The sequence below is a fragment of the Brassica napus genome, chromosome C5 (genome assembly GCF_020379485.1).
Source record: "Brassica napus cultivar Da-Ae chromosome C5, Da-Ae, whole genome shotgun sequence".
In the NCBI taxonomy this organism is placed as follows: Eukaryota; Viridiplantae; Streptophyta; class Magnoliopsida; order Brassicales; family Brassicaceae; genus Brassica; species Brassica napus.
Window position 1 is genome coordinate 53,037,469 of NC_063448.1, and position 27,991 is coordinate 53,065,459.

General features: G+C 38.7%; 6 protein-coding genes across 10 annotated transcripts; 2 read left to right on the forward strand and 4 right to left on the reverse strand.

The window, feature by feature from the left end:
* Positions 1-353: 353 nt before the first annotated feature.
* On the reverse strand, positions 354-3,552 carry LOC106400650 (probable inactive receptor kinase At3g08680). 2 transcript variants are annotated; one of them, XM_013841012.3, is made up of 3 exons: positions 3,119-3,552; positions 1,233-2,536; positions 354-1,170 (listed from the first exon to the last, which is right to left on the reverse strand). In XM_013841012.3, the coding sequence occupies exons 2-3, from the start codon at positions 2,482-2,484 to the stop codon at positions 527-529; spliced, it is 1,896 nt and encodes a 631-aa protein (XP_013696466.1). In that variant the 5' UTR covers positions 2,485-2,536; positions 3,119-3,552; the 3' UTR covers positions 354-526. The 2 variants fall into 2 exon arrangements, with proteins under 2 accessions (XP_013696466.1, XP_013696467.1); XM_013841013.3 differs by having other exon boundaries at positions 2,949-3,551.
* LOC106397172 (NADH dehydrogenase [ubiquinone] 1 alpha subcomplex subunit 1) lies at positions 3,156-26,898 on the forward strand. Of its 2 annotated transcripts, XM_048759354.1 has the most exons (4): positions 3,156-3,175; positions 25,294-25,409; positions 25,537-25,654; positions 26,619-26,898. In XM_048759354.1, the coding sequence occupies exons 2-3, from the start codon at positions 25,302-25,304 to the stop codon at positions 25,624-25,626; spliced, it is 198 nt and encodes a 65-aa protein (XP_048615311.1). In that variant the 5' UTR covers positions 3,156-3,175; positions 25,294-25,301; the 3' UTR covers positions 25,627-25,654; positions 26,619-26,898. The 2 variants fall into 2 exon arrangements, with proteins under 2 accessions (XP_048615311.1, XP_013693197.1); XM_013837743.3 differs by lacking the exon at positions 3,156-3,175 and having other exon boundaries at positions 25,160-25,409.
* On the reverse strand, positions 5,846-9,517 carry LOC106400928 (serine-rich adhesin for platelets). Its single transcript, XM_013841332.3, has 6 exons — positions 9,352-9,517; positions 8,981-9,236; positions 8,530-8,635; positions 8,199-8,307; positions 7,144-8,091; positions 5,846-6,356 (listed from the first exon to the last, which is right to left on the reverse strand). The coding sequence occupies exons 1-6, from the start codon at positions 9,403-9,405 to the stop codon at positions 6,000-6,002; spliced, it is 1,830 nt and encodes a 609-aa protein (XP_013696786.1). The 5' UTR covers positions 9,406-9,517; the 3' UTR covers positions 5,846-5,999.
* Positions 11,674-15,010, forward strand: LOC106401543 (putative zinc transporter At3g08650). 3 transcript variants are annotated; one of them, XM_013842076.3, is made up of 6 exons: positions 11,674-11,914; positions 12,256-12,826; positions 13,303-13,587; positions 13,669-13,797; positions 13,889-13,986; positions 14,075-15,010. In XM_013842076.3, the coding sequence occupies exons 2-6, from the start codon at positions 12,362-12,364 to the stop codon at positions 14,889-14,891; spliced, it is 1,794 nt and encodes a 597-aa protein (XP_013697530.1). In that variant the 5' UTR covers positions 11,674-11,914; positions 12,256-12,361; the 3' UTR covers positions 14,892-15,010. The 3 variants fall into 3 exon arrangements, with proteins under 3 accessions (XP_013697530.1, XP_048615306.1, XP_013697531.1); XM_048759349.1 differs by having other exon boundaries at positions 11,748-12,085; XM_013842077.3 differs by having other exon boundaries at positions 11,748-11,955.
* Positions 20,922-22,191, reverse strand: LOC106401432 (protein RETICULATA-RELATED 2, chloroplastic). The gene has a single exon (XM_013841946.3). It carries the CDS (start codon positions 22,056-22,058, stop codon positions 21,093-21,095), a length of 966 nt encoding a protein of 321 aa, XP_013697400.1. The 5' UTR covers positions 22,059-22,191; the 3' UTR covers positions 20,922-21,092.
* On the reverse strand, positions 22,544-25,146 carry LOC106401433 (KH domain-containing protein At3g08620). Its single transcript, XM_013841948.3, has 7 exons — positions 24,933-25,146; positions 24,759-24,847; positions 24,193-24,344; positions 23,547-23,663; positions 23,353-23,469; positions 23,132-23,275; positions 22,544-23,051 (listed from the first exon to the last, which is right to left on the reverse strand). Exons 1-7 carry the CDS (start codon positions 25,010-25,012, stop codon positions 22,905-22,907), a joined length of 846 nt encoding a protein of 281 aa, XP_013697402.1. The 5' UTR covers positions 25,013-25,146; the 3' UTR covers positions 22,544-22,904.
* Positions 26,899-27,991: the final 1,093 nt, after the last annotated feature.

The window sequence follows — 27,991 nt, forward strand, 5'->3', positions numbered from 1 at the left end:
TATGGGGTTATTGAAAAATAACTTTCTTAAATACTTCCTCCGTTTCATAATAGATTAAGTTTTGGTTCTTTGAATACATATTAAAAAATTACATTTTATAAACAAAAAATCTTTGAAATATAATTTAAAACTAATTTATTCAATTATAAAGAAAAATAGTAAAAACACAATTGACTACACAGTTTTTTTATAAAGTTAAAGTTATCAATATACGTGAAAACATTATCTATTATAAAACAACAACAATCATCGAAGGAGGTACTAAATAGTTAATGCAATAAAAAAGTTTCTTTTTAAGTTGATGCCAACAGAGAAATGGAAATTATATTAACCACACACGCAATAACAAAAAAAAAAAAAAAGAACAATCTGAGGACTAAAGATAGAGAGTTTCAATTACACTACTTTTCCAGGTAATGATTAGAACAAATCACATGCTGAATTAGTCAACTACGAAAAGGTTTATTCCCAAAGAAGTAAAAAAGTCGAAATAAATAATGATTTCAGAAAGAAAATAATAACCAATCTAAACCGGGCTATCAGAGCTTCTGATCATCTCAGGCGAAGAGGCCCTGTTGCCAGAGCCAGCACCAGAGCCATTTGAAGGCCTTACCTCCTCCATCATGTTAACAACTTCCTCCATGGAAGGCCTAGAATCCGGATGCTTCGACACACAAGCCATCGCCACCTGCAACATCTGCACCATCTCTTCCTCAACGTTGTGCTGCTGCTTTATAAGCTCCACGTCAAACACTTCCCCAGTCCACTCCTCTCTCACCACCGACTGCACCCACTTGGGCAAATCCACCACTTCCTCGTGCCCCGTCGTCTTCCCTGCCGCTTTCCCCGTCAGCATTTCGAGCAACAGCACGCCAAAACTGTACACGTCGGATTTTTGAGTGTGTTTCCGTGTCTCTATGGCTTCAGGCGCTCTGTATCCTAAGCTTCTTGATGGGAGCAAGGTGTGGTGGCTCATCAGAGGAGCTATGCCGTAGTCCGAGACGCAGGCGTTGAGGTCTTGCATTAAGAGGACGTTTGGTGATTTGATGTTACCGTGGAGGAGCTTGGCACCGGATGAAGAGTGTATGTGAGCTATTCCTTTTGCAGCTCCTAAACAGATCTTTAGCCTTTGTTCCCAGTCCAATGCACCTCTTCCTCCTTCGTTGTTTCCTGCACAGCATTCATCTTAGAGCCATTTTTGGTAATCACAAATATTATCATTAGTTCATTACCGTGAAGAAGCATGGAGAAGTTGCCTCCTTGGTAGTAATCATACACGAGGAGCTTCTCGTCTTTAGAGAAGTAATAAGCACGGAGAGGAGCTACATTCCCGTGCGGGCTGATCCTTCCCACAGCTTCCATCTGCTGCTCGAACTCTCTTTTCCCAGCCGCTACTTCTTTAAGCCTCTTCACCACCACAGTGGTTCCTTCCTCTAATATAGCCTTATACGTTGTCCCGTAGCTTCCTTTTCCTAGAACTTCAGCAGAGGCTCTGAGCAAGTCCTCGAGGTCGAAGTTGTATGAGCTTCCTTCGAAGAAGACAAGCTTGTTCTTCTCCGCCTCCTGGACCCCGCTCCCGAACTCCTCCGCCTTGTTGTCACTCCTCCCTGGTTTGGCTTTCGGCGCCGCGGTGGTGCTGCTCTCTTGCCCGTTGTCTTTCTTCTTGGCGCAGCAGAGGGTTAGGATGGCGAGAAGGATGAATAACAGAACCGAACCTCCAACTGCAATGCCGACAATAGCAGCAGTAGAGAGAACTCTTTTGCTTGTACCTGGTGGAGTCGGGGAAGGAGATGGAGATGGTGAAGTGGTGTTCTCCGGACATGGAGTTAGAGGACCGCCGCATAAAAGGGTATTGCCTTGAAACGCAGATGCTGGGAAGGACTTGACAGAAGAAGGAACTGAGCCGTTAAGGCTATTGTAGCTCACGTTCAAGTACTTTAAGCTAGGAGGGAGGTCAGGGATAGGCCCAGTGAGAGAATTATTCTGCAAGCTGAGATCAGTGAGCTGAGTCAAGTTCCTTAGAGTCCCGGGGATGCTTCCAGAGAGCGAGTTGGCGGAGAGATCAAGATTCACAAGGCGAGGAGAGAGAGCGGGAGGGATGGAGCCAGAGAAGTTGTTGTCATGAAAGTAGAGAGATCTGATGAAAGGAAGAGAGAGGATAGCAGACGGGATGCTCCCTTGGAGGTTGTTGGAACGGAGGCTGATGATCCTGAGAGCGTCAAGCTGCTCAAACGTCTTCTCTGGTAAAGGTCCGTAGAGTCCGGAGCCAGGGAGACGGAGGGCGGTTACACGGGCGTTGTTCTTGGAGCAGGTGATGCCTGTCCAGGATGTGCAGATTGGGATTGTTGTGTTCCAGTTGAGTTTGCGCACGTGGGGAACGAGGGATGCGAACTCGAGAAGGGCTTGCTTGTCTGTGTCTATGTCTGTGGGTGAAACAAATGGGGAGACCAAAAGGAAAACGAAGGCTGCAACGATCCTCATCATCAAATCTTTTAGGCTCACTCACATCAAAGTTTATTGCTCGTTCACCTGATAACTGCAAGAGAACACAAAACACTGTCAAGTTCTGATTTTGAGCTACATAACAGTTAACTTGTAAATTGAGATTGTAGCCAACAACACTTCATAGGTATTAGGACTAAAGATCAACACAATGTAAAGCTGCTAAATTTACGAGTACCATTGTTATGAGCAATTAGTTAAAAAGGTGCTAAATTTACGAGTACCATTGTTATAAGCAAATCAACAAAAACCCCCAAATTAAATTAAAAAGTTGCTAAATTTTCGAGTATCATTGTTATAAGCAATCATCAAAACCCCCAATTAGTTAAAAAAAGGTGCTAAATTTACGAGTACCATTGTTATAAGCAATCAACAAAAAAAAAACCAATTAATTAAAAAGTTACTAAATTTAGAGCTAACAGTGAGTAAAATGTGTGCCCGCATACCCAGATCTGCAATCTACAGATGAACATTTTAGGAAATTTAATCCAGCTAAGCAAAAACAGAGAAGTCGAAATTGAAAACAAAGAAGAAATCTTTTAGTATTAAGTATTAAGAAGCGAAGCTAATAAATCAAAAGTGAGAGATATATATATATATAGAGAGAGAGAGAGACCTTTGAGGTGGGTTCAGAGGAGAAGCATTGGAAGCTGATCGAAGAAGAAGAAGAAGAGTGGGAGTGGAATAAATGCAAAAGAGGAAAGGATAAGTGAGTGGAGGAGAGTATCACTTTTTCAGCAACGGCATTTCGTGAAGAAGAAGATTGAGCGAAAGGCGAAAGCGGAAAAGAGTAGAGAATCTGGAATCGCCATTAAACACAGATTCAGTGATAGAACAGTCAGAAGAGAGAGAAAGAGAAAGAGAAAGAGCTGCTAAAAGCTTTGGGTGGGTTTCTGGTGAAGGAGGGGAAGCTTCGGCGTGACGAAAACGGAGAAACGTAAATCTCGATGGTCAGTTTCAGATTCCAATCTCTCCCTCTCTCTCTCTTATCTGCGATTTGCTTTGCTTGTGATGCCTTTGACTCTCTTAGATTTTAATTAGTAGCTTTAATTAATTATCTGTCTTTTTGTTAATTATTAATTTCCTAAACGAATTTTAGCTTTTATTAAGGGTGGGGGTGGGGGAGGCCCTTGCTTACGATCTAGTCTGAGTTCCCAACGTTCAATTTTTTCCCCATTTTAAAATCTGTAATAATTTTTGGTGTTATTATTGGAACGGGTCAACTGATTAATGAGATTTTTTTTGAATATTCTAATAGGTAGTGTGAGGAACCACCCAACTTTTATATCAATGTGGCTTCTTAATGAGAAATTTTGGAATTTTCTTATAGGTTGTGTGAGAAATCACCCCACTTATATTAATGTAAAACATGTATATGGCTTCTTAGGTGTTGACTGGTTTCCCCGCTACCACCCGCAACCGCAGCTTTTGCGGTTGGTAGCGGTTTACAGCGTTTCGAAACAATCAAATGAACCGCTTTGTACCGCTTCAAACCACTTTGTACCGCTCAAAATCAAAAGCTCCTTCCCGCAAGTGTTTGCGGTTGCGGGCGGTTGCGATTGAAAAAAAAAATATTAAATTAGATTTAGATTTCATATATATCCTAACTAATCCACATCACGTACATCTACCTATATATCCTAACTAATTCATTTTTAATTAACGTTATATATGTGTATATTTGATAATATCTCATTCACGTTAACCTAATCCACTTTCAATCCATTGAAATCATGGCTTCCAACCAAGAAGAAAGTCAAGAGAACAACGTAAGTGGATTATGCTTTTATTCCAGTTTATTGTTTTATGATTTCTGATATGTTTTGTTGTTTAAATTCTGTGAATGACCAGTATATCATTCATATATATATATTTGTATGTTTCGTAATTGGATATATGTTCACCTGGTCTTTGAATAGAAACTACAATGGTCAGATGAGATGACTCGTTTCTTGTTAGAACTGATAACGCTGGAAAAACAAGATGGAAATTCTAAAGGCAAAAACTTGAGTGAGCAGGAAAAGCAAAATGTTCTCAAAGAATTAAAAAAACAGTTTCCAGTTGCGATCACTTGGAACAAAGTGAAAAACAGACTTGATACTTTGAAAAAGCAATAATAAATTCACTATGTTTTGGTTTTCAGAAAGTTACATGGACGAACGAGATGACACATACATTACTTAAATGTATAATTGTGGAGAAACAGAACAAAGATGAAGGCAACAGATTTTTTAATCTGTCCCAAAACAAGAAGCTTAATGAGCAATTTGGAATAGAGATGAGTTGGAAGCACGCTAAAAATCGTTGGGATTATTTGAAGAAATTTTACAATATGTATAAGATGAATCCAGAAAATCCACGTCTCGGAACAAATTTTTTTGCGTATGTTGCACAGCTTGATGAAATATTTGGTGATTATTAGAATGCATGAAACAATATTCATGCCATAAATTTAATTGTTTTTAATTATTAATTATTATTTTGTTATTGGATTTTAAGTTTATTATTTTTAATCAAAATTTTTTATAATTATTTTTTGTCTATTAAATATTTTTTATTAATTATTTTTATATATGTGGGTGGGTGGGTAAACCAGTCAGAAATGATCCGCAAACGCAACAATTTTCAAATGTTGTGCCAGTCATACAAAACGCTTAATAACGCTAGAAACTGCAACTACCCGCATTCGCAAACTCCCGCAACCGCAACCGTAACCGCTGCGTTTGAACCGGTCAGACTCTTAATGAGGTGATTTTTGAATATTTTAGTAGCTAATGTGAGAGAACACTCAACTTATATTAATGCATAGAATCAAATGTGTTTTTTTTTCTTTTTTAAAATGAGAAGGATAGTATTTCAAGATCAAAATAGGTATAAGGAAAACAACAAAACTGGGGAATATTTAAATTCTGCTGCAAATTGAGCTTATTATCATTTGATAATTTATAGAACTAATTTGATTTTTTTTGGTAAGGTGGGGACTATCTTTCATAAAAATGGACCCCTGAAGGGAAGGAGTTTGGTATGTGACATAAATGAGGGTATGATACGGAGGTCACGGAGGTCACATTGAAAACAACGAAATTTAAATCTCTTCCTTTAAATATCAAACTGTGTCATTAATGAAAAGTCAATTTATGGAATAAAATTACAAAAAAACTACTGGCGTTGTTGGTTGTGCTTTGCTGTCTATCATTATTAACTTTAGCTGCATCTCAGATTCATCACGTTACGCGCATGAACCTATGTTTCGTCTTTCACATTCTCATTGCTATCGTTACGTTACCATCTCTTAGAAAAATATTACATAACTACAAAGTTACAAACCTTACTCAAGAATCAATAACCAAAGAACCAATAACCCTTATATCTGATAATCCGTCTCTTTCCACACCATTGACAAGCAAACAAATTGTGTGTAATAAATAAATGAAAAAGAGAGAAAAGTGGTTTTCGAAAGAAAGAAAAAAAGTTTGTTTACTTGTGATATGTGTGTGTTATAGTGGGCCAAAGGGCTCAGGAAGAAGCTCGAATCCTCCATTGTCAAACATGAGTCCGTGATCTGATGACCTATCATCAATGCTATGTAACCAGTTTGTGTTCTTGACGTCCTCCTTCAGCAACAAAGCGTCATACCTCGAGCTCTCATACATGTCCATGTCGCTCAGCTTCCCCATCAGTCTTCTTCCCTCGTTTGCTTCGTTCCCGTTCTCTGCGCTGCTACTGCTAATAGAATCCGAATGGTTATTTACTGAACGGATCGGCTGTATCTTGGACGAGGCTTGTCTGATGCTCTGAGGGAATAACGTCGTGGTTGATAGTGCACAACCGTTTGACTTACCGTTTCTTATGTCCTATACACAACACCAAAATGTCGAGATATTAACAGCATGACAGATTTTAAATGCACAATCACTTGCAGCCAGAATTAGGCGTCAGCGTTTTTACCCCAGTCCCGACCTTAACCAAACCAAAAAAAAACTGAATTCTGATCCAAATCGTTATAAAAAATATCCGAAAACGGGACTTAAGAGTTATACTTTCGGGCTCGGGTACAAACCCGAACTAGGATCCAAAAATATTCAAAATTAGTTAAATATGTTAGTCTTTTTATACTCTCTTTGTTCCTAAATGTTTAGGAAGGATGTTTTAAAAAAAATTAAAGTTCCAATATATAAGACGTTATCATTTTTTAGATGATTTTTACTTTATTAAAAATTGTTCAACCAATCATATTTAATAATTTATTTTTTGGTTGAATAACATTAATTTATAATTTTAATGTTATTTTCTAGACAAAAATTAACTTTTATTAATATGTGTGTATTTAACTAAACATCATATATTTAGGAACGGAGGGAATATAAGATAATTTAGATATTTTAGAGAATTTTAAAGAAATCTGTAGTTTGTTTTATTTCTTATTGTGAATAATTTTAGTTAGTTTAGATAGTTTTAATTATATTTTTGAATAATTTATATATTATGAATATTTTAGTTCAGTTTTTTGAAAGCAATATTTTGTTCCAAACCGAAACTCGAAGGAACCGAACCCGACCCTAAAAACCCGGATGGGACTTACGAGCATAGTTCCAAAAATCCGAATCAACCGAGTAGGGGAGAAGTCAAGTTTAAACGTACCATATGCCTGATGGCCATATCAAGTGAATTTTTTGAGAATGACCTCCCAAGCCCGTTGTTATTATCAGCGACAGTTGAAGAAGTCTTCAGGGTTCTCCGTGAAGTTACATCTGCAACGTTTGAAATCCTCCGAGGCTCTGGTGCATCCATGTGGTGTTGCAGTCCATTACCACCACCATAACGGCCTTTTCCTTGAGTCTCTGCGACTCTTCCTCTCGTCACAACAGGAGATGAGTTCCTTCTCGTCAGTGGACCTTTTGGTTCTGGACTTGCCTTCGCCGTGATGCTGCTACCAGCTGCTGGTCTAGACCTCCCAGCTGATACTGGTCTTCCCTGGAGAGATGTTCTGAGATTAGGTGGTGTATCAAGAGGGAAGTCTGCTAACACAATCGGCTGTTGAGGGGTGGTTCTGACTCTAGGTCCAGGAGAGCTTGGCCTAGACAATGAAGGTGTGACACGACCGTTTGCTGCTCCACGTCCGCTTGAAATATTTGATCCTGATGTTGCAGATGCAGAGGAGATGGATGGGGTTCGACGCGTAGGCGTAGAAGGACGAGAGTTTGGTCTAGAAGCAACTATGTTTGGGGAGTTAGCTGTGATCTGTGGTCTAGAAGTTGGAGTCGATGGTCTCGAGCTCAGGGACGGTCTGGGCTTGTCCATGGATGAGCTAGATGACCCGGGACGGATTCTTGAGGGAGTTGAGGCGCGTGATGCTGAAGAAGTACGGGTGGGAGTGGAAGGTCTAGCGGAAGATGAGGAACGGGAGCTAGGGGATGAAGGTCTGATGTAGGATGAGACAGAAGCTGAGCTAGTGTTTAGGATTGATGATGGTGAACGGTTTGAAGTAAATGAGCTGTATTGTGAGGTGGAGAGGGATGGGCGCGTCACGGAGCTGCTTCTAGCTGGACGTGTGGAGTGGTAACTTGTCTCAGACTGTGAAATCGAAAGCTGCAAAAAGGAAAAAAAAAATAGTATACATAAATTAAATAAGGTAACGCTATTTCTATTATAAGAAACTCATGGAGGAAAAGAAGAAAGGAGGCTTTGGTGAATACCCTTGATGCCTTTGAAGCAGAGCTGGCTCTAGCGGAAGGTGTAATCTTTGGAGCAGCCAAAGATGAATGAGAGTCGTTTCCAAGAGGTGTTCCAGGTGGAGTAAGAAGCCTATAGATAACATAAATGTAAATAAACTTCAATATTCCCATAGGTGGAAAACAAGAGAAACTATCAACACCCCCAAGTCCAGTCAGCATAGTGAAAATAAACATAATAACCAAACAACAAATAACACTACAAGTAGTAAATTATGATTCACTGTTCGATTAGAAGCACAAAGAGAGAGAGAGAGCTAAGCCACCGACCAGAGATTGGGAAGAAGAAACTAACCAGTCATAATCATTTTTGCCTCCTTCAGCAGAGGACAAAAGATCATCACCTTTGCCTCTGGGAGCTGGTTTGGATCCGACAGAGAGCCTCCCGAGTTTCGCAGAAACTGTGAGTTTCAAAGAAATACACAAGAGATTTAATGTCAATTAAATAAAGGGGATCAAAGCGAAGAGGCAAAAACAAGATCAAGCAAACTCTTCATTGGTCCCAAAAAGCCCATTAACTTTGATCGAGAAAGCAAAGAGATGGAATCTAGGAGATGAAGACAGTTTAGTAGTATAGAGACTAAACACCGTTTTCGTCTCTACGAATCGGACAAAGTGTTGTCTCGTATCAGCAAACTCGGAGATCCCCAGATTTATATTTAGAAACTCTATTACATCGAATCGAGACAAAAGTAGTCGAAAATTTCATAAAACTACTAAAAAAGGAAAGTGAATCAGAAACGAACCGTCGGGTAATTCGTCTGAAGAAGACAACGGGAACGAGCGGCGGATCTTGGAGAAGAGATCCAGATTCTCATCGGAATCTCTAGAGAAACCGTTCTGAGAGATGATGTTGTTGTTACTGCCTCTGCGGAACTGTGAGATCGCGGGAGTATTCCTCCCACCGGCGAGAGACTCTCTGAGATTCCTGTTCATTGTTGTTGCTGGAGAGAGAGAAGCCCTGGAATCAAGGCTGTATGTGGAGAAAGAGTTGCTTACAATCTACACCATTGGGGAGGGGAGAGATTCAGATCTAACGACCAAAGGAAAAAAAAAAGAAAAGAAAGAAAGTAGTTGTTATTATGTGTCACTTCCAAGTTGTTGAGACGGGCTTAACTGTACTCTCTAGTAGTTTATCACGTTGCATGTTCATCTTGCCTTCATCAATCATACTCCCCCTTTTTTTTTTATATATATTTATTTATGAGGCGGAGAAAGGAAGGAAGGTGTAGTTTTTCCTAATTATTTTTTTGGTGTACATTACATTATTTAAGAAAGAAGATGAAGATGAAGATGATGAATTATTATGATTGTTGTATGAGTTAGACCCCACGTGGTGTGTTATTCCCTTTACATTTCACATTTGGGTTTACTCAAAACTATAGAGTAACATAGAGACAAGGTGAAGGTGAGAATCATTCAACCAAATATCTTTAAATAGTATATAGTTACAGTTGATGTATTCTTGTTTACGAAACCTAATATAAACTGCAATTTACACCAAATATTCATTAACCATCAGTTTTAGTTTATTAACAAACCAAAACCAGTTTTATTTGTGATTTTTCTTTTCTTTTACTCTTACAAATACAATTAAAATCTTTGTTGATGAATATTTGCTGAACCTTAGCAACGCATCTTATGTGGTGATTTAAAGAGAGGAGAAATTGTTTTTTACTTTTCTTTCTGGTACGAATATGGAAGCCAACCTCCAAAATAATAATAATAGACACGGTGGATAAAGACGGCTTTGGACCCGACCACAGTTATACCCCCATGTTTTCCTTGTTCTTTTATAGCCTGAAAACGATTACTCATTTGTTCTATTATGGGCCTACTCCACACTATATCCGGCCCATTATACCATCCTCTGCATGTGACTTGTCTCTGTGTAGATAGCAATGTCCACTATTTACAACTTGTGCGTTCATGCCTCTTCTCTAAACTATGACTGGCTCGGACTAATATTTTAAAATCTGAACTATTTACGTTTTATCCAAAACACTCCTTCGGGCTTCGGTGACAGTAACATATGACTCAATGCACGTGAGAAAAGCCAAAAAGGTTGTGGCACCGAAGTCCATAAAGACTCCACTAGTGCTTTATCTCGGAGACGTCACGTACACATTCTCTTCACTCTATTGCACTAATTCAGAGTAAATCACGTTAGGCTAAACCATGAATGATAAACCTCCCCGAAACAAACTTAGGGTCTGAGTATTGACCAAGTGAACAAGAGGAATACTAACACCATGATTAACCCCGGTCTTTTAACTGGAGTTCTTAGCTTTTCTTAGATTTTAACTAATGAAAGCTAAAAATCGTCTTTTAAATAAGAGATATAAGAACCGTCTCTTAGCCGAAAAGTGTAAAAAAAAAGTGTCATGAATTAAGAACCCCGACTAAGAGACTGAGGTTAATCATGCCATAAAGAACCATCATTCTTCATCATTTCCAAAATTTTATTCATATTCATTATTTTCCTATTCATTCATAATGTTCATGCGATAGTTACCAATCACACTCTTAGTGTTTCTATGGAATTTTGTCGAAAATAACTATTAACTTATTTTTTGAAAAAGAAGATATCTATCAACTTTTTTCCAGAACAAATCACTATCATTTTGTTTTTTTGGTAAAAATGTAAAGATATTATTATCAATTTTCAAATTTTTGACAGAAGTATAGTGAAAACGAAAAGTAGAAAAAAAAAGAAAGAAAAAGAAAATTCTAAACACCAACTCGATCTAATTTAGAAGGGACCGACACAACAAGCAAAACTGCTATTCGGAGGCCTTAACCAATCCGCACTTACAACTTGCCTCAAATGGAAGAGTCACAGTTGAGAGACAGAACCGGTAATTTCGAGAGACACAACTATCAACTTGTTCGAGCAGTACTTACCTTTTTCAGTAAAAAAAAAAGATCAATAGTTGAGAGAGGAAATTAGTTTGTCAGACCAAAACCCACAAAAAAAGAGCAAACAGATAGCAGACAAAGCTGAAAGAATCTACTTCTGGGAGAGATATCTCAAGCTCTCAATCGGCTCAATGCACCAATGTTCTGCGTTGGTATGCTCTTGTTGTTAATGTAGTTTCTCATTCTTACATGTTCACCAGGCGACTTTGATGATGTGTAGATTTTTTTTTGTACAAGGTAAAATATTATATACAAAACAGTATAGTTATATCAAGTTGTCTGGACTACGGTTGGTTGATGGTTCATGTCGGTGGTATAATATTTACATACTGCAGTCCAAAAAAGTTGTAATAAAATATCATATGTAAAAAAACATCAGACGTGAACTCACGATTTAGCTATAAGCTAATAACATCCAAACACGAAGCCTCAACCTACCATAGAGAGTGGACGTCAATTTCATCCATTTACAGAATTATCGACTCTTTTAGAAGATATAACAAACTTGAAGGCCTTATTCGCAATTGATTAAGTAAAAAGTTTATGTATTTTCGACGAAAATGTAGAAAATTGGAGGGCTTCTTCTCTTCTCTTCGTTAAAAATTTGACTTCCATGATTTATCCCAAAGTCTCCTAAGCTAGAAGAGATCTGAGTTCTTTCCTTTTTTTGGTCCCAAGTTTTTCATTTATTGACTTGAAGTTTTGCTCATGTTCAACGGATTCCAACATTTTTTTCCGAGCTCCGTTTCATCCCTGTGCTGGTAAGCTCAGCGATCCCGTTTCCATACCGTCATTGATCTAGGTTCGTGGTAGAATGGTGGATCAAATCGTAAAATTCTGCAATTGGGTTCGCGAATTGCTAGAAATGAGAGAGTCTTATCGCATTTTTTCCGTTGGAAGGAGAATGAGAAGCGATTCTGTATTAACTACGGGTGATAAAAACTGTTGCTTTGTTGTTTTGGGTTTCCTTAAGATTTAAAGTTTTAGTCTTTGGGTGATGATGATGAAACTATTCTCTATGCGATTATATTGTTTCTATTTGAGTTCAATTGTCTATTAAAGTTTGTTAATTTGAATTCCGTTTTTGTTGTGTGTTAAACAGGACACAGTGACCTCTCCCCTTGATGCAGTTTTGATTCTACAAAGCATCGGAGTTTATTTGGTTTCGTAAAGAGAAAAACTTGCATCAAGATTCTTTCAGCATCACAATGATGATGCATCCAGGCGGCAAGAAACTTCTGCTGCTTCTATTCTTATTTGTTTTTGTATCCATTGGGAACACTGACGCGAACTCTCAGTACGAGATCTCACATAAAGCAAGAACTGCTCCTCATGGAAACATGGGGCGAAACGTTATAATAGACGGAAGCGGTGTAGAGAAAACTTTACACGACATTGGAATGGGTGATAAGAGAGGCAGCCACAACAAAGTTTCAGTCTCGACAGTTGCGTTGTTCACCTTGGCAATGGCTGCTGCCACCGGGTTGGGTGCGGTTCCCTTCTTCTTTGTCGAGCTTGATCCTCAGTGGGCTGGAATATGTAATGGCATGGCGGCTGGTGTGATGTTGGCTGCTAGCTTTGATCTTGTAAAGGAGGGACAGGAGCATGGTTCTGGGAACTGGGTTGTTATTGGGATTCTAGCTGGTGCGTTGTTCATTTGGCTATGCAAGCAGGTAACTTTAAACTGCTTCTTTGGCTGCACAAGATCCAGTTACTGATTTGGATGATAGTTTGAACTAAAATCTCGTGTGTTAACATTTGACAGAAATCTATATTCTTGTAGTTTACTCTTATCAGTTAAGTTCGGATTCGGTTGGTCGGAATCTCGCCGAAGTGAACCGAAAAGAATTTCGCTTCGGTTTTTGGTTAGTTCGGTTTTAAAATTTCCTACCAAAGTTTTTGTTTTTTCAGTTAGTTCGGTTAAATTTCCGGTTTAAATTGAATAAAATTCAAGAAAAGTTGGTTAGTCTGGTTATTTCGGTTCAGATTTTGGTTAGTTTGGTTTGGAATTTTGGTTAAGATTGGTGTTGTTTGGTTATTTTTTTTGTAAAGAAAACCGAACTAACCGATTACCGAACCGAAAATCAAAATGATTTTAGTTGCCGAATTGAACCGAACCATCTTACAAACTCGCTTTACCTTTGGACAGTTTCTTGAACAATATGGTGAGGTTAGCATGCTGGATATCAAAGGTGCAGATGCAGCGAAAGTCGTTCTCGTCATAGGAATCATGACACTTCATTCTTTCGGGGAGGGATCAGGGGTTGGTGTATCCTTTGCTGGTTCAAAGGGTTTTAGTCAAGGGCTTCTAGTCACTTTAGCCATAGCCGTTCACAATATTCCAGAAGGGTTGGCTGTTAGCATGGTGTTGGCATCAAGGGGTGTCTCTCCACAAAATGCCATGCTCTGGAGTATAATCACATCTTTACCTCAGGTAATCGCTCTTTGATCTGATCTCTTTCTCTGCATAACAGATTACTGATTCTTGTTCTGTCTGTATTGTATACTATACCAGCCCATTGTTGCAGTGCCAGCTTTTCTATGTGCTGATGCGTTTAGTAAGTTCTTGCCTTTTTGCACTGGATTTGCTGCTGGGTGTATGATTTGGATGGTTATCGCTGAAGTGCTTCCTGATGCATTCAAGGTGAATTGCATATGGTCATTTATGAAACGTTGATGCTCATATTTCACCTTAGTGTACTGACTTGAACTCTCTTCTCTCTTAACTGCAACAGGAAGCGTCTCCGTCGCAAGTGGCATCTGCTGCCACAATATCAGTAGCATCCATGGAAGCTTTCAGCACTCTTTTCGAGAATTTCACACATGATTACAAGTAAAAAATGGAGTTCAAGTCATATAGTTATAAGCTGTTGTATCTCATGAGTTACAACTAATGCTTCATTTTTTTCTCCACTCTGCAGCTCAGAGGATGCCTCTGGCTTCTTTGTTTCGCTCCTCTTTGGTCTGGGACCATTGCTTGGAGGCGTGTTTCTGGTTGCATCGGCACTCACCTTCCGGTTACAGCACGCTCTCCTCATGGGAGTAGCCTCAGGAATAGCCTTCGTCCTCGGTATCTGGCGTCCGCTTCAACTCCTCCTATCCGCAAAAATGGGATTCATCCCTCTGGTTAGTCTCTACGCAGTTGGAGCCGTGCTGAGCCATTTCGCGAGCTTAACCATCCTGAACGTTACTTGTCGGAAAAAGTCCCGTGCCGGCAGTTTAATCACCACAGGGACCAATTTTCCGACCAGTGTGATAACGCTCCAATCGTTGTTAGCCTGTGGAGCGGTTGGGCTCCACGCGCTAGCCGAGGGGCTTGCACTTGGGGTCGCTGCACCGTCGGCTTATGGTCTCGGAAGACACATGGTGCTCCCGGTTTCCTTACACGGGCTCCCACGAGGGACAGCTGTTGCGAGCTGTGTCTTTGGAGCTACAGACAGTTGGCACGCAGCTCTTGCAGCAGCAGCTTTGATCGGGTTTGTGGGACCAGTATCAGCCATAGGATCTATACTAGCTGGGATAGATTACAGTGGACTGGATCACGTGATGATGGTTGCGTGCGGTGCGTTGCTGCCCAGCTTCTGGCAGGTGATTCTGAGAGCGGTGAGGCTGGAGAGAAAGAAAGGCATTGTGGGGATGGTGCTGGGAGTAGCGTGTGCCGTTGTGTGTCTGACTTTCACTAGACTTGTCTGCTTGCACACTCCTTACTGCAATTCTGCACCAGAGGCTGTTAGATGATTTGATTCATTGTGAACACATACACTTCCCTTTATCCTATGTTGTAAAATATATATACACTCGTGATACAAACTTTGTCGGATTTTATTGTGAATGGAAAAGAGAGTGTACTGAATCAAGATTAGGCCCATCATCACTTACACGGTTACACCATCAACTTCATCCCATTTTAAGCATAAACCCATTTAGCCCTGGGCATCCGGTTCTGGTTTAATCTGTTGCGGTTTGGGGTAATAACTGTTTGTTTTATGCTATGTAGGCCTTAAGAAAGTCGGAAATATTTAAGTTTGAATGTGTTTATTATCTTATATTATTTTTGTTCATCTTTTCGTTTGAATGATATCATTTTTTTTGGTATAAGATAACTAATAAATTTTATTCTAAAAGAGAGACAAATCTACTAATAAGAACTGCACGTATATATTGGCATACCTAAAGATATAATAATATTAATAATAGTTTATTTAATTATATGAAAAAACCAATTATAGTTTTTCTTTCAATTTTGAGAAAGTATACAATGTTTCAAAATATAAGATAACTAATAAAAATTTTATTCTAAAAGAGAGACAAATTTGCTGCTAAGAACGGCACGTATATTGGCAGGCCTAAAGATATAATAATATTAATAGTTTATTTAATTATATGAAAACCAATTATAGTTTTTCTTTCAATTTCGAGAAAGTATACAATCTTTCAAAATAAATTTTATTCTAAAAGGAAGACAAATCTTCAGACAACAGCTAAAAACGGCACGTATATATTGAGAGGCCTAAAGATATAATAATATTAATAGTTTATTTAATTATATGAAAACCAATTGTAGTTTTTCTTTCAATGTTGAGAAGTATACAATGTTTCAAAATATGGCTGATCGATACATTGTTATTATTTGCCACAGTTCCAAAGATGCATACAATCTTTAAAAATTCTCTCAGCCGCTCTGATTAGGTTAGGTTCATTGTTCGATATAAAAAGACGACGTAAACAAACAGCCGCATTATCGTCGCTAAACGTCCTCTTACAACAAAACTCTCTGTCCCATGGTTTTTCCTGCCATGGTAGCGAGTTTAAAGGATTAAATATGCAACTTGGAAACACGCCTCCGCATTCGTTTGGAATTTCCACCCTCGCTTCAACGATTTTAATCAGAGCTGGAAATGATGACAAGAGAATGATGAAGGCAATGGGAATCAATGGGATGATCTTCATGATAGTAGCTTGTCAAAATTTCCAATAAAAACGTATGTATGTGCGGAAATAACGTGTGTTTTCTTCGTTTTCTTTTATGTCCTTTATATAAGAAATTGGAAACTATAATTAGTGGTGCCTAAATTGGTCCAAAAAGAGATACATGAAAATTTGAAAGTGGAGATCGCTTTCTACAAAGAAGGGAAGGATGCTAACTATGGTTTCTTTAATTAAAAAAATCCTCATTCTATTTTTATAGGGGATGTCAGTGGATAGTGAATTTATAGTTATCTCTTCATATTTTTAGATTTTATAATCTAGTGTTATTGGGTAAATGATTTTAAATGATTTATTAAATTTAATGTTATTGGTTATTGTATTTAAAATATTTTTAATAAATGATTTTGAAGTCTAGTGATATTGGTTATTGTATTAACAACTTATGCAGTAAGGGAATTAGAAATCCATTGTTATTCAATTCATGGATATCTAAATACAACATTTAAAATCTTGTGTTATTCATGTTTGGTAAATTTTACGACATATTTGATTTGAAAGAGTTTAAATGAATTTTAATAACATTCTTTGTGTAAAAGATATCAAGCAGAATCTCATATCTTAAGGATAACATTTCATATGTAAGAAATATCAATCAAAATCTCACATTAATTTTGGACACCTACAGATATGGGTCCATATATATGTCTTATTTGTATGTTAAGAGAGAAGGATTATCTTTAGGATACAACTGAGTTTAGAAATTAGTCTGAATTTTTCTATAAGTCGGGGATATTCCGGTTAATAAAAGAAAACTCATATTTTACCTTCAGATTTTGTAAACACTTTTTATTTGACCAAAACCATCTAACTGGAAAAAATCTGAGGTTAACTAAAAACCATCTAATGGACCAAAATTTTTTTATATAAAACAAAAGGAATGAATCATATGTTATGTACCAAGAGAAAATGTTAACAGTTTTTCTATTATAAAGTTTACATCTTAAATCTGTAAAACTATAAAGTTTGCTTGTCACATTTCATTTAATCAGATTCTCAATGTGAGATTTTATCGTGAATGGAAAATAGAGTGTACTGAGTCAAGATTAAAACTAGAGGCCCATCATCACTTGCATCATCAACTCCATCCCATTTTACCCATAAACCCATTTAATTAGCATTCGGCATTTGATTCTAGAGGTTTAGGATCTATTCCGGTATTTAAAACAATTGGTTCGTATTTCCGATTCGGTTTGGTTCGGATAACAAAATTAGAAACTGGCTAATAACCGAGATAATTTCGGATCTCATTCGGTTTAGTTCTGGTTTTTTGCTTAATTCAAATTCAAAGTAAAAAAATCAGGTTTTTCAGATTAAATATCAGATATTTTAGGTTTCGGATAAAAATTTGGATAAAAAATATTCTGGTAATTTATTTTTGAGAAAAAGACAAAAATAGCACTAAATCAAGTTTTTGTTCCCAAACTAGCACTCAAGATCAAAAGTCACAAAAATAACACTTAATGTTTTATCAAAAGTCACAAACTTGGGGTTTAGAGTTAAAGGGTGGGGTTTAGGATTTAGGGTTTAGGGTTTAGAGTTTAGGGTTTAGGGTTTAGAGTTTAGGGTTTAGGGTTTAGGGTTTAGGGTTTAGAATTTAAGGTTTAGGGTTTAGGGTTTAGAGTTTAGGGTTTAGGGTTTAGAGTTGAGAAATGAGGTTTTGGGGATAAGATTTCAAATTTTGAAAAATAAAAAAATTAAAATTTTCAAAGGATAAACTTAGAAAGGTGCTATTTTGGTTATTTTAGTTTTTGAGTGCTATTTTTGTGATATAAACTTAGAAATGTGCTATTTTGGAGATTTGCCAATTATTTTTTGGTATTCAAGTTTATAAATAATATTTTAAATTATTTGATTATTTTTAAAATAAATATAAATATTACAAGTATATAAATTATATTATAAGAATTTGGGTATATATTTAGTTTGTGGTTCGATTCCCTTCTTTGGATTTAAAGATATATGTTCCGCTTGGGTAATTGAGAGAATCTAAACCTGAACCAAACCATTTTTTCAGTTTAGTTCGGTTCCGGATAAATGTGCCAGAGTCTAAATTCATTATTAATCAACACCATGAAGATGGAAGATGCATCATTAGTTACGTCATTACATTTTCTCACTAAACTAATAATTTCTTATATGTTTACTTTGACCTATGATTTGTCTACCAACCAGCAGCAGCGTCACTACGTCATTTAGTACGTACATGGTATCTTTGTTAAACTACTCGTGACCTCGTACCGTCTATAAATACCACATTTCCGCATTATCTTCGAGGCTGAACGCTCTTGTCACCGGAAACCAAAGGAATCGGGTTTGTTTCCAAGTCTCATGTTTCTTCCGTTACAAGCAACAACAACAATGAATTTGCTTACACATGTATTAAAATCTTGGTGAACAATCTTTAGGCATGCTATATCGGAGGAGCTTGCAAGTCTTGGAGCACGAATCCACACATGTGCTAGAGACGAATCTCAGCTTAATCAGTGTTTGCAAGAATGGAAGATGAAAGGCTTTAACGTCACAGGCTCAGTCTGTAATATATCTTCTCGTGCTGATAGAGAGAAGCTGATGGAAGCTGTTTCTTCTCTCTTTTATGGAACTCTCAACATCCTCGTAATGTCTTCTTTGACTTTTTCACCATCAACTCATGGACTAGAATTTTATACTGAGTATATGTGTCTAGATAAACAATGTAGGAACATGTGTGACAAAGCGAACAACTGAATACACAGCAGAAGATTTCTCGTATCAAATCTCAACAAACTTAGAGTCTTCATACCATTTGTGCCAGCTTGCTCATCCATCCACTGCTCAAAGCCTCTGGATCCGGGAGCATCGTTTTCATTTCCTCTGTTGCTGGAGTTGTATCTTGTAGCGTAGGATCTATCTATGGTGCAACCAAACGTGCTATAAGCCAGATGGCGAGGAACTTAGCTTGTGAATGAGTTGGTGACAACATAAGTGCTAACTATAGCTGTCAAATGGGCGGGCTGACCATTGGTTGCCCATATCCAAATATAAATGGGTCTAATTTGGTGACACTCATTTGTTCATGCGGATTATAAATGGACAAGAATCACATGACCAATAGGTAATGGGCGTTAATGGATTTGGACTATGTGGACATGGACGGTCCAATTGTCACAAAAAGCTAATGTTTCTAAAATCCGAGTTTTCCCGCCAAAATCGCAAAATCGATTTTTTCCGCTAAAATCTTAATATTAAGTTTTTTTTTGTCAAAACCATAAAATCAAGTATTCCAGCTAAAACCGCAAAATCAAAATTTTCGCCAAAACCGCAAAATCGAGGTTTTTTGCCAAAATCGTAAAATCGAGTTTTCCCGACAAAACCAAAAATTGATTTTTTTTCCGCCAAAACCGGAAATCGAGTTTTTCCGCCAAAACCACAAAATCGAGTTTTCCCGCCAAAACCGCAAATCGAGTTTTCCCGCCAAAACCGCAAAATCGAGTTTTCCCGCCAAAGCCGCAAAATCGAGTTTTCCCGCCAAAGCCGCAAAATCGAGTTTTCCCGCCAAGACCGCAAAATCGAGTTTTTCCGCCAAAACCGCAAAATCGAGTTTTTCCGCTAAAACCAAAAATCGAGTTTCCCCGCCAAAACCGCAAAATCGAGTTTTCCCGCTAAAACCGCAAAAATCGAGCTTTCCCGTTAAAACCTCAAAATCGGGGTTTCTCGCCAAAATCGAAAAATCTGGTTTTTTTTACTAAAACCAAAAAATCGATTTTCCCCGCCACAACCGCAAAATTGATTTTTTCCGCCAAAACCGCAAAATTTAAACTTTTCTTATATGGTCTATTATGGACTCCATGACAACCCATGTAAACACAGGTGTTTGTGGGTCTGGTCCTTAATGAACATGGTCACTTTCTGACCGCAAACAATAAATGGACAAATGGATATAGGCTAATGAACGTGGGCTAACCCAGTTTACGGCTCTAGGCTAACTCCATTGCTCCTTGAGTCATTGCAACTCCTGCAGCTAAAACTGTAAAATTTTCTATTGACCAAAAACTCTTTTTCAATGTCATTTGAACTGATTAATGTTAAATGAGTGTGATGGTATTGTTCAGTTAATACTTGGAGTCTGGAGAGGAGTTTGCTAAGAATATTGCACCAAACATACCTATGCGCCGCGCTGGAGAGCCAGAACAAGTGGCGGGAATGGCTGCGTTTCTGTGTCTTCCTGCTGCTTCTTACATTACAGGTCAAACCATATGTGTTGATGGAGATCTCTCTGTTCATGCCTTCTGAAGCAAGCATTACTTATTCACTTCTTCCGTTGCTAGTTTTCATTTGGTTCCTATGTTTTCTTTGGAGTTTCAAATAAAGTTTATAAATGGTTCTCTTTGCTTGTAAACAGACATACCCCATCAAAAGGGATTAGTATTATTCAATAATAAACATAACAGTACTCTCTCTTTCCTAAGATCAATGAAGAAGGTTTTTAACTCTAGATGTACAACTGAAAACAAAGAAGCAACTCCAAAAAGGTTATGATGAGATTCAAAGATCCTTATCCTTCACTGCTATTTCATCAGTCTTCTCCTCAATTTCAATCTCTGTGAGGGTTCTTTGTTTTAGCTGGTTCTTCTCTAAGCTGACACCTAATTGCTTCGGCAACAATAGTCAATAAACGGATCTCTCCTAATAAAGAAGTTTGATAAGTAGTAGATCATTCAATCTTCATTAGTGATAGATAACTTCCGACTGAATTTAATAATAATCTTAGCAACTGGTCATAAAGACATAGCAAACTTGGTCTTAAAGAAATAAAATGGATTTGTCTTTATTTGGTCTCCAAACACATACAAGAACAATGTCTTCTGCTTTTTGTAATTAAGAACCTGAAAAAAAAAGATTTCAACTCAAGAAGATGCCTCTTGTGCCTAACCTTACAACATAACCAACCATAAAAAAAAAAAAAAACTCTATTCAATCATCTTTCTCCTCCGCCTTCTCCTCCCCCACAGATTGCGAACCAGTCAACCTCGCCAACACAACAAACGACATCCCACCCAAAAGATTGTTCACAACCCTCAAAGCCACCACACCCGTCTTAAACACCAACGGCGGCAACCCTCTCTCCATCAAAAACTCAACCCCATTCAACGTCTGGTACCTCACATTAGCACTCACCCCCATATGAGCCGCCCAAGTCAACGAGTTCAGCACCGTCGGGGGAGCCTTATTCGGCGGCTCGAACCCGGGGTCCATCTTCTTCCTCAGCATGATCAACCCATTAGAGATAGCCGTCCCTACAAGCCCCGCGGCTAGCCCCACGGTAGCAAACACCATCCCTTTGTACACTAAAGTCCCGAAACGGTTCACGACCGTGAAGCTCCCCTGTTCGAACATATGACTCGCTGGACAGGCTTTGAAGATCCCAGGCAAGAGATTCGAGGCCCCCGCGGAGGCTGCGGAGGGAGCTAAGAGGTACATGAGCGTGAAGTTGAGGATCGAACCCACGACGAGGGTCGAGAAGACGAAGTCTAGCTCGTTGAGTCCGAAGTTGGGGCGTGAGGCCATGTCGCCGAGTACGTTGGCGGTTACGCCAACGAGCTCTTCCATGAGGACTTTGAATGGGAACTGAGGATCAGCTGCGACTCGTGATCTCCATCCTTGGATGAACATCCCTATCGGTCCCCATGGAGACGGTTCTTGCTTCCCTCCTGAATCTCCGTTATCACCGCCGCCGCCGCCTCCGACGAAGTTTCCGCCGCTACCTCCTCCTCCGGCGGATGAAGCCGCCGGGAGATTTGGAGATGTGCGGAGGGAGGAACATACCGATGCATTGCGTGGAAACGAGACGACGAGCCTTGGATCGCGCGTGAGGTTGATCGCTCTAGGACCGGTCTGGTTCGGTTTAGCCGACAAGTGGAGACGAGCTATAGCCGCCATCTTCTTCTCAACGAGTCGCTTCAAGAATGGGAGAAGTTGAACTAAAGATCTGAGAGATCTGAGATTGAATCGAATCACGGCGTGCAGACAGAGAGAGAGAGAGAGAGACAGAGAATCTCGTTCGCCTTTTAAAAAAAAAAACCTTCCTTTTAAAACACAACACAACAATCAATGTTCTCAATGGGGCCCACTTCCCACCTGCGAAAACTGAAGCTGGATCTGAGCCCACCACGTGTCGGTACGATAAACTAACTTCACCAACTATATTCACCTCACCCACCACCATTGTTGATTTTTTCTTTGCTTACGGACAAAAAAAGTATTGAACTTTCAATGTTTTTGTAGATACAGACGAAGAAAAGAGACAAGCTTTCCTAGGACTAACAGTTGTTTGGTCTCTTTTCTCTACTCAAACTAGCTGTTATTGGACGAAAGTATTGCACTTTCAACGTTTATATAGATGGAAACAAGGCAAAAGGACAAGCTTTCCTAGAAAAGACATAACTTATTGCTGCTCAAAACACGAATATAATGTAATTAGATGTCAATACTACAACAACTCACACAACACATGAATAAATAATCCCAAAAACAATCTAAAATCTTAATGGTTACAAATGCATCATCATCACAGCTACTTTCACGTTTCTTTTCAAATGTTTTCCTCTGTTAAGGAGGAAAGACATTAGAGTACTTCTCTTGGTGCTTTGTGCTTTGAGAATCATCACTGGTGTGGATCAGAGAGGTATAAAAGCAGAAGAACCAAGAGTAGACGTTACATAAACAAAACACCATTAGGCTTGGTTATACACATATACACATGCTTGATGGGTACCTCGTGCACTCTTAGCGTCCTGTTTTTGGACGTTTCATTGCGTTTGAATTGAATGGAGAGACGCTACCGCTTGGACCTGGACTGTTTTCTCTCAAGTTTGAATTCAGCAATGCGAGCTCTCGTAGTTGCTGCCTCTTGATGTAGTCCTGTGACTCATCCTGCACAAAGATCGTAGACCATTTAAAATCTTGTGGCCTCTGAAAATAATTATCGAGAAGAAGTGAGTTAAAGCACATACCACAGGTTTTACTAACTCCTCTATGATCTCTTGAGCATGACGAAGCTTTATATCGACAATATCAGCGGGAAGATCAGCCTCAATGAGGATATGGAGCTGCTCATTGAGATGCTCATAGCCAGGCTTCCCTTTCAGCTTCTCTTCCTGGGTGCCAAAACATATCAAAGCAAAAGATTAACAAAAGAAGATTCGTTAAAAGAAAAACTGTAGGCATCTCTTACTTTGTCAGGATCCTTAATAGATCCTTTCCCTCTAATAAACACACGGCAACCCGTGGTTGCTTCCACACGCTTCAACGAATTCCCTCTAGGTCCCAGAAGCCTTCCAACAAAATTGAACTAAAAACCAAAAGCAAAAGGACTTTATCAATTGATGGTTTTTTTTCACTCTATGTCATTGTCTGAAAGAAACTTACATTTGGAAATGTATCAACTGGAAGATCTAAACGCAAGATACGCTTCACTGTGTATGCGCTTGGGCTAGCAGGTGCACCTTGCCACTCCATTGCCATTCCATGAGGACCAACCATTCTCTACATTAAATTAAAAAAAAAAAGTTTAATTGTCTTCTGAAAATGAGTAACTGGAAATGAAACTCGATACATCATCCCACTCTAGAGGCTAGATTTAAGGGATTGTCAGGTTCAGGTCTATACAAAAAGTGAAAAGCTTCTACTATCTAGTCTAACCAATCCTTATTTTGGGCATACTATGTCTTGAACGTGCATGGAATGTGAACTTTATAGGCTAGAGATGGCATCACATATTCAAATAAGGAGATGGAGAGCTAAAACTCATACCTCAATATTCCTTTGCAGTAGGAATATTAGGCTTCTCCCAACAAAAATAATACATGAGCCATCCATACAAATTTTCATGTGCTAGTGGGTGTATCAACCACCACAATCCTCTGTTAAGAAATTCTATTATGTTTCTATTAAAGATAATCGAAGATGAAAATGACGTTTCTTTTTAACAAAACGGATAAAACTATGACAAAACACACAGAATTTAATAGAACACTGAGCATAACATAACAGATAAAAGGAAAAAGTGGGCTACCTCTGGTGGAAGACCATTCCAACCACCGTATCCAGTACCAGGAACATTAGACATATGATTTGGTGAAGCCATTGGACTAGGGCTCCGATGCCTCAACCGATCAAAATCAGTAAAACCTTGGTTGGACATCATCCCACTCACCCGGAAAATCTCTGCCACAACAAATAGGAATAAAAACAATATTATGATACCAATTAAAAACGAGTAAGAACCAATGGCTTCATTTCCAAATACTTTTAATTAATCTTACAACTAAACCTAGTTTTGCTACCAAAGTTGGAAGCTTTAATAGTACCAAAGCAAACCCACAATAGAATCCACCGCCTAATATAAGTGGTGAGTATAAAGACAACCAAGAGCTAGTAAAAAGACTCTAAAGCATCAAGTGCCTGAGCAATTGAGAGCTGGCTAAAGCTTAAATAAACCAAAGATCCAATAGATATCATCAAAGAGGAGAGTATTGCATAATCACGAGGATACACATATATAGGAAGCAGCAGTTCAAGACAGTTAACAATAAATTGTAGATCTAGTGAAGAAGAAATGAGAGAGAGAGAGAGTGAGACCTTGGTTTAAGAGACGGCTACATATGGGCAAGACTTGCATGAAAGGTCCAAGCTTTTGATGCTCAGCTAGCAACTGAGATAAGTACTGACTGCAGAAGATGAGCAAAAGACAGAGAGAGATAGTTTAGAGAGAGTTATATAGTTTCAGTGAAGAAGGCATAGGGGAGAAAGAACCTGTCAACATCGGAGGAGGTTCTAATCTGGGGAGAAGCGGCTCTAGAAGGTGAGTAGCTGGGATTATACAGACCAGACATGGTAGAGGAGGAGGGTTTTGCTGCTGCTCTCTACTGTCTTCACGCAATTTTACATGTACCAAATTTGGTTTTCTAGTTGTCTCCACCGAGACCATGTAATCTGATTGAAGTATCCGATTTTTAAATAGAAAAAAAAAAAAAAAAAGCTTTTGGTTTATATCTGTTGGGCTTTGATATTTTAAAGCCCATAAGGCCCATTTAGTTTGTCAAAGCTCTCAAATCGTTTCGAAGGTGAAGTTTTTGGATCTTTCGATACAGAGAAGTTGAATCAGGAAGGAAGGAGAAGAAGATGTCGTTGGTGTGGTTAGAAGCGGCTCTGCCTCTCGGAATCATCGGAGGGATGCTCTGCATTATGGGAAACTCGCAGTACTACATCCACAAAGCTTATCATGGCCGTGTATGACTTTTCTCCCCCCCCTTTCTCTTTGATTGCGTCTCTCTCTATCGCCTAGGGTTTTTACGATTTGATCCGATTGGGATCTCGAATTTGAGTTTTGATGAATTCAAAATTGGTGATTGAGCAGCCGAAGCACATAGGGCACGATGAATGGGACGTTGCTATGGAGAGACGCGACAAGAAAGTCGTCGAGAAAGCTTCAGCTCCTTCCTCGTGATTCGATTTCATTCCCTTTTGTTCATCAGGTCTGTTTTGATTCTCTGATTCGATCCGCTTGTGCTCTTTGTTAGTCTACTTATGATTTTGCTTGTCGTCTCGCATGAAATTTAGTACACAAGTTTTGTTGTTTGACAAGGTGTTAGTGTGCCAGTGAAGTTTTTAATGTGTGGGTCACTGTAAAGCTCTTTGCTTTTTTGGGTTCTAGATATTAGGGACAAATGTACCACATCGGTAGTTGGAAGGGATCTTTAGTAATATATAAGATAGATAGACCACTCCACTTATCACCAATTGGTTTTAGGTTGGAAGTTCATCTACCTTAACATGGTATCAGAGCCCGATCCACGCAGTCCAACCCGATCCACATCGATCCGGCCCCAAGTTGGCCCTCGATCCTTGCCCAAACATTCCGAGATTGACGCTTAAATAGCCATCATCTCGAGGGGGCGTATTAGGGACAAATGTCCCACATCGGTAGTTGGAAGGGATCTTTAGTAATATATAAGATAGATAGACCACTCCACTTATCACCAATTGGTTTTAGGTTCGAAGTTCATCTAGCTTAACACTAGATAATGTATATGCGTAGAGCTTAATAAGATAGACCTTGTGGAGATAGCTACTGTATCAGTCATATGTAGCACACGCAGTTGCGTTACTGCTTAGTTCTTTGTCAGTGTACTTGGTTGATTGCTATTCTGTATAGTAAAGTCATTCTTCGAGGGAAATGAATGATATCCTATGAGTGTTTTATGTGTTCATAGATTATTATCCTCGTCATTTCTGCTTAGTTCTTTGCCACTTGAAGTTTGTGGATGGTGGTTTTTTTTTTTTTTGTATTTGTTTTGTCTATTGAGTGACGAAGATTCTGGTTATTGGTTTTGGTTAATTGATCATCTTTTTTTTGGAGCTCTATGCAGTGATTTTCTTTCTGTTTTCTCCTTTGGTCTTGCGATGTGTAACTCTGAGTTGCATGTTGATGTGATGTAGGGGCTTCAGGTGAACAACTTGTGGTCACAACTCACAAATAAAGTGTATTCCAGAAGAAGAAGAAGAAGCTGGGGAATCTGGTACTGTTATTCCCGTTTGATTTTTCTTGGAGACAAGTTTGGATAAAGCTTTGTTGCTTAAACACCTTTTTCTGATCTCAAATTGAGACCTTAATGACATTTGGTTTATAACTTCTCTGTTTGTTTGGGGTACATGCTGTTAAGTTGCATGACATTTGGTTTACAATACACTCTTAATAATAATCTTGAAGAATGGCTCATCATAAACTTTACAGTACGGATAGAAAATGAGGATTACCTACCTTCTTCAGGTGTGTAATTTGTTGCGGCGGGTAGGATCTAGAGTGTGGTTGTGTATTAGTCTATTAGATAAGGAGATATATTTGAGAGTCCAATGAAGCTAGTGATGATGGATGACATTGGTTTTATGGCTGTAACTAATAATGGAGGATGATGAATGAGGTCGGTCAAAGCGTCTGTCTTTGCTTGCAGATTCACATGGGGTCCCCTTGCTATGTCCCTTTCAAGTGGGCTCATCTCTTAACTCTGCTTCGAAATGGTCCTCTCTTGTTACCAAACCCTTAATTTTTTTTAATACTATGTTCAGAGGAATTTTTGTTTCATGCCATTAAGTTGCTCTTACCAACTAAAACAGTAGAACCATAGATTACGGCAGTTTTAGAAACAGCTTCCATGATTCTAAAGAAGAATCACTTTGCTCTTTAGTGAAAACGAAGCTTGTTTATATTTTACCGTTGAGACCTCACTTTTAATGTGGATACCTTTTAGCTTTCTCTTCAATTCAACCAAAGATACAGAGAACAAAAGAGACGAATATTCTACAAATATAGTTTCTTTTTGGCAAAATTAGCAAGGATCTGGATGTCTATAAAACATAATTAATACAACATTTATAATTTATATAATGCACTTGTTTTCAGACCTTAAAAAGATTAGGCAATGATGAGACAAGACAGCACACAAAAACTAACTGATTAAGAATCTCATGGTGTCTGCAGAAGTCAGAAGGTATTGCAATGATACATACATACACATTGTTGTCATGGTACATAAAAAAATATGCATTATAGCACAATGAGACCCAAAGCCAGCCTAATCCAATCATGTTTTTCACATTTGACTAAAACTTGTTTCAATCTCTGCCACAGCAAAGACTAGTACAGTAGTACCTGCCGCATGAGGGCTATGACTTGTCTTATGAAGTGCAGCTAAGCGAGACAATTCTGAACTAAAACATAAATGTTTGTAAAATTAAGCAGCTTCTATAGTATACATGGGGCCTTAATTGCAGGTCATGTTCTCAAGAGAAGACAGAAAAAGGACTGTTAAGAA

Coding starts and splice junctions, on each gene's coding strand:
- LOC106400650 (XM_013841012.3), bottom strand. CDS start 2,484: ATGATGAGGATCGTTGCAGCCTTCGTTTTCCTTTTGGTCTCCCCATTT. Junction 1,171..1,232: donor CTTCTCCATGCTTCTTCACG/GTAATGAACTAA, acceptor AATGCTGTGCAG/GAAACAACGAAGGAGGAAGA.
- LOC106400928 (XM_013841332.3), bottom strand. CDS start 9,405: ATGATTGATGAAGGCAAGATGAACATGCAACGTGATAAACTACTAGAG. Junction 8,636..8,980: donor TTCAGACGAATTACCCGACG/GTTCGTTTCTGA, acceptor TGAAACTCACAG/TTTCTGCGAAACTCGGGAGG. Junction 6,357..7,143: donor ATATGGCCATCAGGCATATG/GTACGTTTAAAC, acceptor TGTTGTGTATAG/GACATAAGAAACGGTAAGTC.
- LOC106401543 (XM_013842076.3), top strand. CDS start 12,362: ATGATGATGCATCCAGGCGGCAAGAAACTTCTGCTGCTTCTATTCTTA. Junction 13,588..13,668: donor TAATCACATCTTTACCTCAG/GTAATCGCTCTT, acceptor ATACTATACCAG/CCCATTGTTGCAGTGCCAGC. Junction 13,798..13,888: donor TGCTTCCTGATGCATTCAAG/GTGAATTGCATA, acceptor TAACTGCAACAG/GAAGCGTCTCCGTCGCAAGT.
- LOC106401432 (XM_013841946.3), bottom strand. CDS start 22,058: ATGGCGGCTATAGCTCGTCTCCACTTGTCGGCTAAACCGAACCAGACC.
- LOC106401433 (XM_013841948.3), bottom strand. CDS start 25,012: ATGTCTGGTCTGTATAATCCCAGCTACTCACCTTCTAGAGCCGCTTCT. Junction 24,345..24,758: donor TAGCCGTCTCTTAAACCAAG/GTCTCACTCTCT, acceptor TTGTTGTGGCAG/AGATTTTCCGGGTGAGTGGG. Junction 23,052..23,131: donor AGGAGTTAGTAAAACCTGTG/GTATGTGCTTTA, acceptor ATCTTTGTGCAG/GATGAGTCACAGGACTACAT.
- LOC106397172 (XM_048759354.1), top strand. CDS start 25,302: ATGTCGTTGGTGTGGTTAGAAGCGGCTCTGCCTCTCGGAATCATCGGA. Junction 25,410..25,536: donor ACAAAGCTTATCATGGCCGT/GTATGACTTTTC, acceptor GTGATTGAGCAG/CCGAAGCACATAGGGCACGA.